Source organism: Zootoca vivipara, chromosome 1 (genome assembly GCF_965207765.1).
Source record: "Zootoca vivipara chromosome 1, rZooViv2.hap1.1, whole genome shotgun sequence".
Taxonomy (NCBI): domain Eukaryota; kingdom Metazoa; phylum Chordata; class Lepidosauria; order Squamata; family Lacertidae; genus Zootoca; species Zootoca vivipara.
The window spans coordinates 111,563,765-111,579,195 of record NC_142582.1 but is presented as its reverse complement, the minus strand read 5'-3'; the positions used below and the strand labels follow the sequence as shown (position 1 = coordinate 111,579,195).

Here is a 15,431-nt window from a genome sequence, read left to right as displayed (position 1 = left end):
GATTGCATTTTGCTTTATTTATTGTACATTGAAAAGTTTTCAGGATCTTTCCACCTCACTTTCCAGCCTGACATCAATACCAGGAAAGATTCTTAAGCAAACGGTCTGTGAGCACCTAGAAAGGAACGCTGTGATCGTCAGCACTGGTTTCTGAAAAATAAGTCATGTCAGACTAATCTGATGTCATTTTTTGACAGAATTACAAGCCTGGTAGATGAAGGGAACGCTGTGGATGTAGCCTATCTTGATTTTAGCAAGGCCTTTGACAAGGTGCCCCATGATATTCTTGTAAAGAAGCTGGTAAAATGCAGGCTAGACAATTCAGTGGATTTGTAACTGGCTGACTGACCGAACCCAAAGGGTGCTCATCAATGGCTCCTCTTCATCCTGGAGAGAAGTGACTAGTGGGGTGCCACAGGGTTCTGTCTTGGGCCCAGTCTTATTCAACATCTTTATAAACGACTTGGATGATGGGTTTGAGGGCATCCTGATCAAGTTTGCAGATGATACCAAATTGGGAGGGGTGGTTAATATCCCAGAGGACAGGATCACACTTCAAAAAGACCTTAACAGATTAGAGAACTGGGCCAAAGCAAACAAGATGAATTTTAACAGGGAGAAATGTAAAGTACTACACTTGGGCAAAAATATATATGAAAGGCACAAATACAGGATGGGTGACACCTGGCTTGAGAGCAGTACATGTGAAAAGGATCTAGGAGTCTTGGTCGACCACAAACTTGACATGAGTCAACAGTGTGATGCAGCAGCTAAAAAAGCCAATGCAATTCTGGGCTGCATCAATAGGAGTATAGCATCTAGATCAAGGGAAGTAATAGTACCACTGTATTCCGCTCTGGTCAGACCTCACCTGGAATACTGTGTCCAGTTCTGGGCACCACAGTTCAAGAAGGATACTGACAAGCTGGAACGTGTCCAGAAGAGGGCAACGAAAATGGTCAAAGGCCTGGAAACGATGCCTTATGAGGAACAGCTTAGGGAGCTGGGCATGTTTAGCCTGGAGAAGAGAAGGTTAAGGGGTGATATGATAGCCATGTTCAAATCTATTAAAGGATGCCATATAGAGGAGGGAGAAAGGTTGTTTTCTGCTGCTCCAGAGAAGCGGACACAGAGCAATGGATTCAAACTACTGTATAAGAAAGAAGATTCCACCTAAACATTAGGAAGAACTTCCTGACAAGTAAGAGCTGTTCGGCAGTAGAATTTGCTGCCAAGGAGTGTGGTGGAGTCTCCTTCTTTGGAGGTCTTTAAGCAGAGGCTTGACAGGCATATGTCAAGAATGCTTTGATGGTGTTTCCTGCTTGGCAGGGGGTTGGACTGGATGGCCCTTGTGGTCTCTTCCAACTCTATGATTCTATGACTTCCTATAAACTTGGTGATTGATATATTTAAGTACTGCATTTATACCCCCACTTTTTCTCGAAGGAGCTTGAAGTGTTGCACACAGTCCTCCCCCCCTTCATTTTATCCTCAAAACAACCTTGTGAAGTAGGTTGGGCTGTGAGACTGTAACTGGCTCAAGGTCACGCTGTGAGCTTCATGGCTAAGTGAGGATTTGAACTCTGGTCTCCTGGATTTTCTACAGCACTCTAGCCACTACATCCACCCCACACACCCTAGAGTTTTGACAATAAAATGTGCTTGGTTAGAAGGCGCAAGGACAATGGGGAGCTGACAATGATGATGTCCTCCAAAAGTTTTAGACTATAAGCCCTATCTTCTCTGACCAAGCTGGTTGGGGCTGATGAAACTTGTAGTCCAAAAACACTACCTGGGTACTGTTGGGCTAGGGCACAAAACATATAATATTTGTTATGATAGTTCACCCAAATTTGAGGTGAATAGGAATTTATTTTTAAAGGAGACAGAACTGTATAAATAGAATATCTGACCACACTGCTCCTTTTATAAGATGCAAAGAAAAAAAATTGCAAAAATAACCCATTTGCTTTCCTGGGAGGCATTAAGGCAGGTTCTCTGAAAGATGATGTCACACTTCAGGGAATTCTCATACACCATTTATCGGAAACATTGTCTAACATGTGCAGATTAACCTTTGACTTCTGACACCATTTCTCTCAAAGTCTTGAGCTAATATGATCCTTCTGGAGACTCTGCAATTTATAAATGATCAAACACAGTTACTAATGACTTCAGGTCGGCGCCTCAATCCCGACATACTGATGTGAATGAGAAACACCTGTGAGTGTTCTTGATGCAACCCATCTCCCATTGAAATAAATGGCACCCTTCTGTTCGCCAAGAGATTGGTTCTGCACCCTTCATTCTGTTGCATGATCCTATGTACAAGGTGCTCAAAAAGTAACTATACACTATACTGTAAGTAAATGTCCATAGGTGTAGAGTTACTTTTTGAACACCCTGTACATCTTTATGCATTGTTTTGAAAATCAGAAAAATAGGCAGAGGTAACATTTGCAGGATGCTAGGCTTTAAACATCTAAACTGAGTAACTATTTAGTTCTCCCGCTTACAGATTGAGAAATAATAACAATGGGTGTAATCCAACTATGTCTTCCTCATAGTAGCCCCATTGAAATTAATGAACCTGACTAAGTTAGAGCCGCTAAGTTCAGTGGATCTACTCTGTGGAAAACTTTGTTAAAATAGTAATATGAATACGGAAAGCCTTTTGCATATGTTATCTCAGCAGTTCTTATAACACTTCTGCAAGTTAGGTAAGTATTTTAGCTTTGAGGGTTGAGAGAATACAGTAGCTGCTTGCCCGAGGCCACTTAGTGAGTTTATGACAGATACTTGAACTAATTCACTGCTCCCTCACTTCCATCCATTAAACTACAGGAGAGGACCAAGAGTTGCTTAGGAAGTTTTGGCCTGAGATCATAGACTCGTATTCCAAGCCTCTGATAGTAACCTTATTATGGCCCTCCTGGCCCTCTGCATCATTATTCTGCTAAATATTAATGAGTTAATAATCTCACAATCTGTGTGAAAGACATTGTGAGTCATGGTATCTATATCCCTACTGCCTTCCAAGCAGCGCTGATTTCCTTGGTGTATGTGGTGGGATTTTGATGAGGAAACAGTTCAGGGTGCTACTTTTTCAGTTCAGTTTCCCCTTTTATAAAAGTTGCTTGCAGTTCGACCCTTATTTTAACCATTTACCTGTATAATTGAGCTTGCTAATGCCAGGATGTTTGTGTTATTGTTAACACTTGTGAACAGTCACTGTAATACCACACTGCATTCCTATACTTGTCTACTCAGAAGTAAATCTCATTTAATTCAGTGTACAGGATTGCATCCTTAAACATGATCATAATGGTCACAGGGCATTTTTTGTTTCTTAGCATTTCATTTCCCTCTGACCTTGCTTCTTGTGACCCCACACCCCCAATCCCTCGCCTTGTGTATGTATTGCCTGCCAACTTGGAACAACGCTTTGTACATCTGATGAAATGAACCTCAAAAAACTTATGCCACTATGTTCTGTTTTGAGGGACGGCTTCATCAGTAGCGGAGTCGTGATCTAAGAGCAGAGTTCCAGTTTAGGCAACCACAGCAAGGCAAGGGCAAGGTCTAGATTGCAGTTCAGCACCTTGGATAGCTCCATGTGTGTCAAGTGGACAGAAAGGGATGGGAACGCTTGATGACAAGATCTGGTGTTGTAGGAATATAGAACAGCAAGTCTTCTTAAGCTCATAAAAAACATAATGAAAATTCATGCCAAGTTCCACTTTTAAAAACAGCAGTTGCTGGGCAAAAGTCTAGGATCATTGTTATAGGGTTTTCAGCCATACAGTTAACAGACAAGTAACACCAGGGCTGGCCCTATAGTTAGGCAGAGTGAGGCAGTCACCTCTGGCAGCTGATTTTGCTTGCCATGAAAAGACAGCAAGTTATTATTTATGGACTTCAATTAGTAGGCAGGGTATAAATGCTCCCAAACACACACACATAAACAAACAAACTACCATATTTTTCTGTGTATAAGACTAGGTTTTTTTAACCCAAAAATTAGGTTTAGAATTGTGGCTCGCCTCATACACAGGTAGCGCTGAGAGATGATTTCTTAATTGGAGTCCCCCAAAATAGGGGGCGTCATATATGGGGGCGTCTTATACATGGAACAATATCATTAGTGTATTCTTTGTGCCAGGGAGCAGGAGATATGTTTATGGGATTTTCTGCTTCAGGTACCAGAATGGCTTGACCGGTTTGAGGCATTATAGATTGTAATCAACCCATTGAAACTAATGGAGCCAAATTAGTAATGTTCACTAATTTTAATGAGTCTGCTCTGAATACGTCTAATATTGGATAAATGCTTTGTGCCTTGACATTGTTGTGGAGGACAGTGGTGCCATTTGCTTCTCCATTTCAGGCTGCACAATATCCTGGTTATAATAATTTTATTTATTTGCTTGTTTTAAAAACTTATATACCACTTTTCATTTATAAATCTTCAAAGGTGGTTCACCGTAGGCATAAAAGCCATTAAAATAAATATCAACAATGAATACATCCAGGCCAGAACACAAAATTCCAGCAACTGCAGCAGCCAGAATTCATTATCAACAGCGAGGAAATTCCAAGGCAAACAGAAAGATCTTTAAATCTGTGAAAACATCCCATTTTTGGTCCCTATGGTGTTGGTCCATAGGGAGCTCATTCCATAGAATGGGTGATGCAACAGAATAGAGTCCCCTCTGAATCCCAAGCCAGCTGAATTTTTGATAGGTCGCAATGCAGTCAGGAGGGCCTCAGGACTATAAATCTAAAAGAAAACCAAACTCTTGTTATCAAGCAGAGATTTTAACATCCTGATTTGCTTTTTTGTTTTGTTTAGTGACTGTTCCAGCAGCTGTTCCCTTGGCGCGTGAACCTGAGAGCAATAAGACTAAGGCACACAATCCGGGGCCACGACTCTCTATTTCGTCCCCCCGGGCAACTGTGATCGCCAGCATGGAAGCCCCATCACAGGGTTTGCAGACGGTCATGAAGTGGAAAACGGTGGTGGCCATCTTCTTTGTGGTTGTGGCCTACCTGGTCACCGGGGGGCTTGTGTTTCGTGCCCTGGAGCAGCCAGAAGAAAGCAGGCAGAAGGACAGAACAGCCAACGACAAGGCAGATTTCCTTCTGGAGAACAAATGCGTATCTCAACAGGAGTTGGAGGAATTGATTAAGGTGAGAAAACTAGAGGGGACATACTAATGAAACTCAATGACACTGCCATCTAAATTTGAAGTTATGGGAAATCATGGTTCACCACTGTGAAAATGAACTACAGCAAGCATTGGGCTTGGGTGCTCCCCACCCCCCAATTTCTTCAGTTTTATGACCATAGGAATGAAATCAAAAGCACCTGCCTTTGGTTTTAAGTGAAGTGTGGCTTTCCGTCATGCCTGAAGCTGAAAACTGTGGCTTGTTAAAATTATGGTTAATGAGAATGTGCCATGCTCAAAGTGTGCTTTTACTTGAGGTGTGATCTGAAAGCATCTTTTTGCACAAGTTCTGGAGTGGTTTTCCTGGTGACCTGAAGGGGCTGCTGTGGATCCATTGGATCCCAGCCACTGTTTCCTAAAATGTTTCCTCTTCCAATAAGCCTTTTATGCCGAGATCTTTCATAGTATGCATCTGTATTGACATTGCTTTTAGCCGTTTTGTTGTTTGCGTGTTTGGGAGGAAGGCCAGCATGTGAACATGGACAACAATGACATCCAGTTTTGACTCTGTTTTTATTAGGAATAGCTGGCCCTGCACGTGTTGCTGTGCGTTAGTCTGTCAAATGGAGGGTAATAGGCCCCCTTCAGATCCCCCTGAGCCTCAGAGTCCCCCTGTTTTACACGTGTCCCAATCCATTATCTATTCTGTTTGTGTCCCGTCCCCCCCCCCCCGTGACCGGCGTATTTCATGACGTTTTGAAGGATGGTATTTATTTTTGTCTTGTGGTTATTTGGGGGGGGGATTTGGGGGGGTAGTGGTGCTAAATTTTAAAGTAAAAACCACTTGCCGTGCCCCCAAGTGCGTTGCTGTGGGTTATCTGCCCCCCCCCCCGGGGCCTAGTGGGGGCCTGGCAGCGGGCTACATAAAACAAAGGCCATGCTGCGGCCTGCAATCCATGCGCTTGTCCTCCCCCCCAGGGAGACCCCCCCAGCCAGACGTTTTGCAAGCCAGCAAAGGTGGGGCAGGTTGTTGGAGACAGCAGCTGAACAGCTGATCGGCTGAGCATCCATGACCAGATCCACTTGGCTGAGGAAGAGCAGATTAAAGTGCAACACCAATAAAGTGTGAAGTTGTACTTAAACCAACAAACCTCTTGGCAGTACATGTTGGCTGTCTTGCAAGCCAGCAGGTTTGAAGCCAAAGAGAGCAGGAAATGGGTTGACAGGATGGCCAGCTATTAATAAAACCCCAAGCAAAAAAAAAAACACACATCTGCCCATATATAAGCTTTGGAGCAGCTGTCCTATCAACTTTGTATGTGACTTCATTTGCAAGGATCCAGAAACAGTGTGAATTCTTGCATCAGAAGTCAGCCTTTAAGGTGACTTCAAATAGGGATTTAAAAAGCCCACACAGAGACCAACCAATGGTAATAGGTGGAGGCTTCCAGCCTAATCCCTCCATCTGCATTCAATGCATGGGGTAGCGATCACAAACTGTTATCACCAGACAGCTGTGTGTTGGTCTGTATGAAATAGATTCCATCTTGCCGCAGTTCTCGGTTGAAAGGTGACTTTGTTTCCAGAGCCTTTCTTTGTCAAACTAAGCAGGGGTCCAGAGTTATATGAGTGGCCTTGGAGACCTGATTCTTGTCTGTGCAGTTTAATGGGTTTTCTTTCCTGTCAGTAAATGTGGGGCAGGAGGGGGGTGGGAGGAGGCTCTGTTGCTGCTCATGCTGTTTGTGTTGTGTGTGTGGAAAACAAAGGACTTGGTATTGCTGCTTTTAATGTGGCACTTTCATTCATAGCGATATTTCTTTTTACAAACATCAAGGAACTGGCTGCAGGTCTGCTCATTAGTCCTGTACAGTTGTATGAAAGAGGTATTCTTGATCGTGTGCTTGATCAAAACAAGGGCTTGTTAATTAGAAATTAGAGGGGTTTTTAGTTGAATTTCAAAGAAAATGAAGATTTTGGAAATTCACTGACCTCTTTCACATGTTGCAGTATGCATGCTTTATCCTGCATGAGCAGATTGTGTTCGTTTTACTTCTCCCTACTAGCATGTGGACTATGATCTCTGGCTCAGGCTACATTCACACCATACATTTAAAGCACTATGGCTTCCCCCCTCCCAAAAAATCATGTGAGCTGTAGTTATGTAGTGCTGAGAGTTATTAGGAGACCCCCCATTCCCCTCACAGGACTACAATTCCCCCAAAACCCTGTGAAGGGGGATTGTTACAACACTCTGGGAACTTTAGCTCTTTTAATTGTAAGACACCTTTGTACAAATAAAATAAACTTGGAGGTAAGGTAGGCTATGGATGGGTTCAGTGCCCCACTATGCACTTATTTATTACATTTTTATCCCACCTTTCCTCCAAGGAGCTCAAGGTAGCACACAAGGCTCTTTTCTTCCCCATTTTATCCTTCCAACAACCCTATGAGAGAGGTTAGGCTGAAAGACCAGGACTGGTCCAATGAGAATTGTGAATGGGGAAGTTTCAAGAGACATGAGGGGGACACATTTTTATTAAAAAAGAAGAAGAGAGATTGGGATTTTGACCCCCAGGGTAGAAGACTGCCTACTAATATTCTGCACCTTTAGGAGTTTGGCCAAAATGTGATTGCACCTACACCAGAGTTGTGTAGGAGAGGGGTAAAGACATTCTGCTCTCTGCCAAAAGTCAGTGGTGTGAAACCCACACCACTGTCCATTCCCACACTGTTCTGTCCATTCTCAGTGAAATATTTATTCCCTGAAAGGTCAGTTCTGGTTTTGCTTGTGCAAAGTAGGTCATCAAGCCATTATGGTTGCCAGCTGGCCATTTTTAGAGCATTTTGGGAGTTCCAGAGGCCTGTAGAATATATAAAAAAGAGCCAGTTTTGCATTAGCGGGCTCCCTATCCCTTTCTTATGCCCCCCCCATGCTTGAATCTCCTCCATTGGGCCAGTCACAGTCTCTCAGCCTAGCCTGCCACAGAGGGTTGTTTTGAGGATAAAATGGGGAGGAGCTCCTTGGAGAAAGGCAGGCTAGAAATGTAATGAATGAATGAATGAATGAATGAATGAATGAAGTTATCTGATAAAAAATAAATTGATACCCCTCTTGTGCTGGGGGAAGAGCAAAGCAGAAAAGCCACCTACGGGTTCATGCTAAACCATTCGCCGTGGGTTTCCATGACCTGCAAATGCTGCTAATGCAGAAGTGGAGCGTGTGTACCTGGGGTTTGTCTCTGCTGTTCTGCTGGTGGGTTGTAAGTCCAAACTGCACATCACCTTACTTGAAGCTGACCTCCATCAATTGCACCAACACATTTTTTCAGAAAGAGAGAAAGCAAGAAACACAAGTGGAAATGATGAAGGAGAGAGGGCGAGAGGGGAGAGAGAAACAGAGACCGAGAAAGAGAGAAGAGGTGGGAGGGGAGCAATTGAGGAAGAGAAAGGCATAAGACACAGGCTGCATTCACATGCTACTTCATTCCATTTTCACTATGTTTCCCTAGCTGTTTCCACATGTATGTTATGGATTATTTCTGGAAATGAGTACTAAGCTTGCAAAGTATTCCTCTATTGTTCCAGAAGTGGCTTTTGTGCTGTCTGAAAGCTCAGCTATAACGTGGAACTTAACAGCTAGGGAGATGTCATGAAAATGTACATGTACACATACACACACACACTCACACACTGAAGGTTAAGTGAAAGGTAAGTTCTGGGCCTGCAAAGGCTGGAGACTCTTGCCCCGAACCTTCGTGTGAATGTCAGTGGCTCTTTTCTCCTGAGCGGCAACTGGGTTTTCTCTCTCCCTTTTGTCATGCGTTATTGCCTCCTGTGCTGTGTGCTGTGGTCGGTCTGCTTTTGCCCAGCCGTGGCGCATTTTTGTTCCTTTTCTCTCTTATCCTTTAACCTCAGTTGAGGTAATGAATGATCGCGGAGCTAATGAGCAGGCCGGCTTTGTCAGCGTACAAGCCAGGTATTCTAAGCAAGCTTTTCCGCAGGGGAATTAACTTTTGTCCTTAGGCGTTTCATTGGCTCGAACGGGAATCGTTTCTGAAAAGTAAATTAAATAGGTTTAGCTGCTTATCGTATCAAATGGCTTACGGCCAGCAAGTGCACGGTATTGGAATGGATTTTTTGCTGGTAAAGGATTTTTGATTTTTTTGCTTAGGTGCTGGGAAGTGGGTAAAGATATCTACACAGAAGCACATATTTTAAACATAAACTTTCCCCAAAACGTTGGTTGTAAGTAAAGAGGTCAGAAGGTCAGAAGGTAGAGGGTGGCTTTTTTTAAAGAGTACTGTTGCTAAAGGGTTATAGCATTATCCTCTCATACCTCCATGTGGATTTTTAAAAATAATGCTTCCCCTACAGCTGGCAAAGGATCTTACTGCATTGCAGCAAGTGTTGACCTGCCTGTAAAAAAAGAAATTGTGTGCAGAATGATAGAGACCCAGTGGAGCATCTTCCTTGGACACGGCCTTCAGAGCTACATCTAGGCAAGAACAATGCGAATTAAAGTGTGACTTACTTGCAATGTAATAATAATAATAATAATGATAATAATAATAATTTGTGACAAAACATCAAATATTAAAAACTTCCCTAAACAGGGCTACCTTTAGATGTCTTCTAAAAGTTGTGTAGTTCTTTATCTCCTTGACACCTGGAGGGAGGGCGTTCCGCAGGGGGGTGCCACTACTGAGAAGACCCTCTGCCTGGTTCCCTGTAGCTTCACTTCTCGCAGTGAAGGAACCACCAGAAGGCCCTATTCTGTTGGATACTTGGTTCACGACTCTCCCAATGGCAGTGCCTGATTCCTTTTATTCTGCAATTGAATGCTCCCATGGAACAGATTCAGTGTGTGGCAGGAACGATTTAAGTCAGCGGAGGATGCTCCATTAGGGCGAATGGGGCACCCATCAGCCAGCCCCCACTTGCTTGCCTCCTTACTTACAACCAGAGTACTACTCCCATCAGCCCCGGTCAGCTGTGCCATGGCAGATTACAACAATTCTGACCTCATTATAAGTCCCAGGGTACAGTCTGAAGGCACACAAGGCCACCATCTTGCTGAAGCTAAGTATGCTATTGTATTGTGAGTGGAACAGCGTTCGTATAAGGTACGTTTACATTGCAATGTAGCCGAAGCAAAATTCCAAGTATGTTGGTACTTGGCCAATAAAATTATTCCTGATTCCTAATTCCCTATTCCTAAAATTTATACGGTATGCAGAATAAATGAAGTAACATCAACTTTATGCCAAAACGGGCACATCAGTTTTTATGAACAACTGGTATCCATGTCCGGCAAGGGCCGGAGAGAATATATAAATAGCAGTTGTCAGAATGCCAGTCAGTGTCTGCTTTAATTCAGAGGTGATCTGAAAGAGAAGGTACCACTACCAAAAGGGCTGTCCTGCATTCCTAAGAGGTTGGGTAGAGAAAGACCATAGCTTAACAGCAGATGACATAGTGAAGTTTGCGCGGTGTAAACTGACTGGTGGAGCCAATCTGGCATTCCTGATGGCACACTTGCACTTTGCAAACCTCCTCTCCATCTCAGTGTGTTGCAGTGACTCAGCCGGATGGAGGTCAGGTGGGCAAAGCAGCCCCTCCACCATCTCCACCATCTGCCGCTGGCACAGCCTTTGAACATATTCTACAAATTTGAGTGTGATCAGCATTAGAGCCCATTACACATTTACTAAATGTTTGGAAATTATAATCAACAGCACATTTACTATAACAGGATTTCTTGCTAGTTTGCTAGAATTTGGTTAGGGCAATTGGTGGCGAGGAGAGAAAACTGTTCTATTATAATTCATAAGACTCTTTCACACACACACCCCACATTTCTTACATAAAAAGTGGGACCCCTCCCCCTATTATTTCCACAAATATTTTGCCTCACTTAAAGTGGCATCTTACAGGTAAGGTAAAGGTAAAGGACCCCTGGACGGTTAAGTCCAGTCAAAGGCGACCATGGGGTTGCAGCACTCATCTTACTTTCAGGCCAAGGGAGCTGGCGCTTGTCCACAGACAGATTTCTGGGTCATGTGGCCAGCATGACTATAAACCGCTTCTGGCGCAGCAGGACACCGTGAAAGAAGCTAGAGTGCACAGAAACGCCCTTTACCATCCTGCTGCAGCAAAACATATTTATCTCCTTCCACTGGCATGCTTTTGAACTGCTAGGTTGGCAGGAGCTGGGACCAAACAACGGGAGCTCACCCCGTTGCGGGGATTTGAACCGCCGACCTTCTGATCGGCAAGCCCAAGACTAGAGGCTCAGTGGTTTAGACCACAGCGCCACCCGCACTTACATCTTACATCTTATAGTTGGGATACTCGCTCACCAAAGCAGGATAGAGCTTTTCAAGAGGCTAGATTTTTCTCACAAGCTATTTTGGATCCAAGAATTATTGAATTATAAGTAAGTAAGTAAGTAAGTAAGTAAGTAAGTAAGTAAGTAAGTGAATCAAAATAGGATGAATTAATTCCGCATTCAGATATTTAAATAACCTAGTATTCTACATGCTGTGAAATGGACAATATCACACTAATCTTGTGCAGTTTAATCATCCATGCCTTTGTAACTTCCTGGTAGACTATGGCAATATAGTTTTCTGGGGCTGCCTTTTAGGACTCCTCATAAATATGCGTAATAATAGAATGTAGAATTCTGCCGTCTAACACCTGTGGATCTCATACTGTACTAGTGATTGAGAATCAACACTGGCTTCTTGTTACTTTCTGATGATAGCAATTGAAGCCATGGGCTTTAACTTGTCACGCCCCCATACCTTGGATGAAATATATTTCTCCACCCTGCTTAAGATCACCAAGAGGACTGCATCTCTGCATTCATGTAGAGTCTGTCCCTCAGTTACGAAAGTCCCACAAGTCCAAGCTCCTTGCAGAAGTACAGTAATATAAAACTTTTAACATGTCATTTTGGGGTAGATCATTCCTGTGAGGTGCTGTCACTCTCTTAGTTTTGTTTCTGTTCGGTTTTATCCTGTTTTTCTTGGTTACTGTTGCCTATTTGGAATCTTCTGAATTGAAGGCAATCTACAGATAAAATAACTTTTGTTGTTCACCACACATCATACAGATTCATGCTTTCGTTATTTCATTTTATTGAATGTGCTTTTGTACGCCCTCGAATTAAAACTCGCCAGGTTAGTTTACAGTAGGCCATAAAACACAATAAACAAGAGCTATTGGGAAAACAGTAAGTTATATCACTACAAGTATTAAAAACAACCACAAAAGAAATAAAAGCACACACACCACAGTTTAACAGAGTCATGATGTCCAGTGAAATTAGCTGGCAAAATTATGCAGGATTGAGATGGGTCATCACCTATCCCCCCCCCACCAATGGCAGTAACTCAGGCAATTAATTGGCCACCAGGGAATATCACTTTGTGCGATGAATATGCCACCTGACAGCCATTGACCAAGCTTTCTGCAGGCCCATAGTGCTGTTTACAACTTCATTCACTCTTTTAAAGATGTTCTTACAGAGTGTGGCTAGGAGCTAATTTATTTTTCATGAAGACAGTGATTCCAGAGAACAAGATAGGAACTTAAATCATGTATGTTGCAATGCAGTCTCCCAAAAGCAGGGATAAGTGGTGATCTACCAAATAATTCAAAAGGGTAGAATGGATTTTGGAATCCATTCATTTGAGCTCTGGGTCTGTTGCCTGTTTTTGGCAGGGGTCGGGCATGAAGAGAGCTTATCTTTTTCATCTTCCACGTATGCTCCAGAGCAGGCTTCCTCAACCTCGGCCCTCCAGATGTTTTTGGCCTACAACTCCCATGATCCCTAGCTAGCAGGACCAGTGGTCAGGTATGATGAGAATTGTAGTCTCAAAACATCTGGAGGGCCGAGGTTGAGGAAGCCTACTCCAGAGCAAGGGTTACCAAAGTGTTGCCTTTGGATGCGCATGCACTTAAAGAGATCTCCCCTGGTACCCACAGGGTCCCTTCCCCCTGTCTTTTGTCCTGGTTTGCAAATGTAGCCATGCACCCAAAAAGGTTGGCAACCCTTCCCCCAGCATGTTCTGGACTTGGGTGGGGCGGAATCCATAAAAAGGGACCAAAGTTTAATGAATGGAGTGCAAATTTCACAGGTAGTTTTCATGTTTTGTTCTGGTTGGTTCTTTGATTACCCCCCCCCCCCCGCCGCCCCATTGTGGAAGGACGTGTGGATTCAGAATTGACCTCCACAGTCACTTATGGACTCAACTGTTATCGCCGCCGCAACAGGGCGGAGGGTCACCGCCCCCCACCCCTCCCCTTTATGTAAATGACTAAAGGATTCCGCCCAAGGCCTGCATCCGCCAAAGTTGTGACGAATTGCTACGGGAAAGGCAAAACCTGCCAAAGCAGGGAAATTCCTTTCCAGCCCCTTAACAGCGACCGGTCGTAGCAGTGCCTGCGTGCGTGTATGCCTGTGGAAGAAAATGAAGAAGACATGCTTTGTACACAAAAGGTTCAATTCCTAGCATCTCTAGGTAGGGCTGGAAAGGACTCCTTTCTGAAATTGTTGAGAACGTATGCTAATCAGTGTGGAAAATGCTGAGCTAAATGGATCACTGATCTTATTCTGTACATGTTTTCAGTGTCTGGGACTATAACTTTATTAAAAAGCTTCTTGATCATCGTAATTCTGCAGCCCCTTTCCATCTTCTCTTAGACCTTCAAGCTGGTGACTTGTTCTGTGTTTGACAGAATATTTATGGATTAGCCAGGAGTCTATTAGCAAGAAAGATGAGCAATTTGGGGTCTCATTTAGACTTACAAATCAGTCACTGTAATCATAGCCAATTAGGCTCCTTTTGTCATCTTCCACCATTTAAGTTCCCCCCTAACATTTCTCCTACACAGAATTAGAGAAAGTTCAAAGAAAGTATCTTGCAATCCTGTACACACTTCCTTGGGAGTAAGGGTGCTTCCAGTTGGGGGTTTAATATTGTAAATGGGTCACTGAGCTATCAGAAAAGGGTTGGTTTTCTTGGAGTATGTGATATGAGCTGGCATTTTGATGATAACAATGTTGTGTGAACATTAAAAAAAAAAAGCTTGCATGATACTGATACAACAAGAAACATCCATACAGGGCCGTCTTACCCATAGGCACTAGGGGTGCGGGGCACTTGGCCTCTGGGCTCTCAGGGGCGCCAGGCCAAGAGGCCGGGGCCCAAGAGTTGAGTCAGGTAAGAGCCCGCATGTTGGTCGGAGCACCACGGCGGACTCTTCTGCTACCAGTGGCGCTGCGCCATGAGTTTGGGGCGACCGAGCCAGTGAGACACTGAGGTGGCCTGTCTGCTCCGCCCTCCTGTGCACCTGGGATTGAGCAACTGGGGGGGGAGGGCGCCAGGTGGATCTTTGCACCCTGGCACTGCATATGCTTAAGACAGCCCTGCATCCAGTGGCGGAGCTTCATACTCCAGCACCGGGGGCGGGGCTGGCGCCTGTTCTGGGGCTGGGGCGCACCTCCCGGAGGGGCGGGGCACACATTCCAGAGCTGTGGCATGCCTCCCGGGGAAATGGCGCTCCTCCCGGAGGGGTGTGGTACGCATTCTGGGGGCAGGGCACGCATTTTGGGGGTGGGGCGGGCGCCCGGGATGGCACCCCTTGGAGCCCGCCGCTCGGGGCAGCCCGCCCCCCACCGCCCCTATCTTCCTACACAGAGCCATTTGCACAGTGAGTAATACACACAAAGTCTGTTTCAGAAGAATAATTAAAAACAACAATGACCCCACATTACTTTTGTAGAAAAGATCAAATCAGACAACAGATGGGAGCCTCAGACTGGAAACCCTTCAAACCACTCTGTCTATGCCTCGGGACTCCCTCCAGGCCACCCCTGGTATTCAGGGTAGGATTCTTCTCAGGAGCCCCATATGTGGAAGCCCTGCACAAGGACTTCTACCTCCCCCTGCACACTTTCTGAACCTCCCAAATTGGCTCTGGTTGGAATGTGACTTTGAACCGTGATAATGCCTCTTGCTTGGGAGATGGAAAGATGGGGTAGGGTTGTAGAAACCTCTGGTGCCTGGAATGTAGCCTATCATGCAAAAGCAAGGGCTGCATCCATGGCTTCACCCGCTAATGTCTTTGGCCCCACCCACCCCTGGAAGGTTGTGCATGAGAAAATGCAGCCCGTGGGCTGAAAAGGGTTCCTTGTTCAACAAGCACACACTGGTCCGTTTAGTTGTAAAGCTTTCCCCTCTAAATTCATGAAGT

The 15,431-nt window shown here is 44.5% G+C and overlaps 1 protein-coding gene across 1 annotated transcript in view; it reads left to right on the top strand.

The window, feature by feature from the left end:
- Nucleotides 1-15,431, top strand: part of KCNK10 (potassium two pore domain channel subfamily K member 10) — a 71,517-nt gene that overhangs the window by 26,565 nt on the left and 29,521 nt on the right. Inside the window, exon 2 of the mRNA XM_035117643.3 lies at nucleotides 4,853-5,190. Coding sequence (XP_034973534.2) covers nucleotides 4,853-5,190 — 338 coding nt within the window. The remainder of the gene's footprint in view (nucleotides 1-4,852; nucleotides 5,191-15,431) is intronic.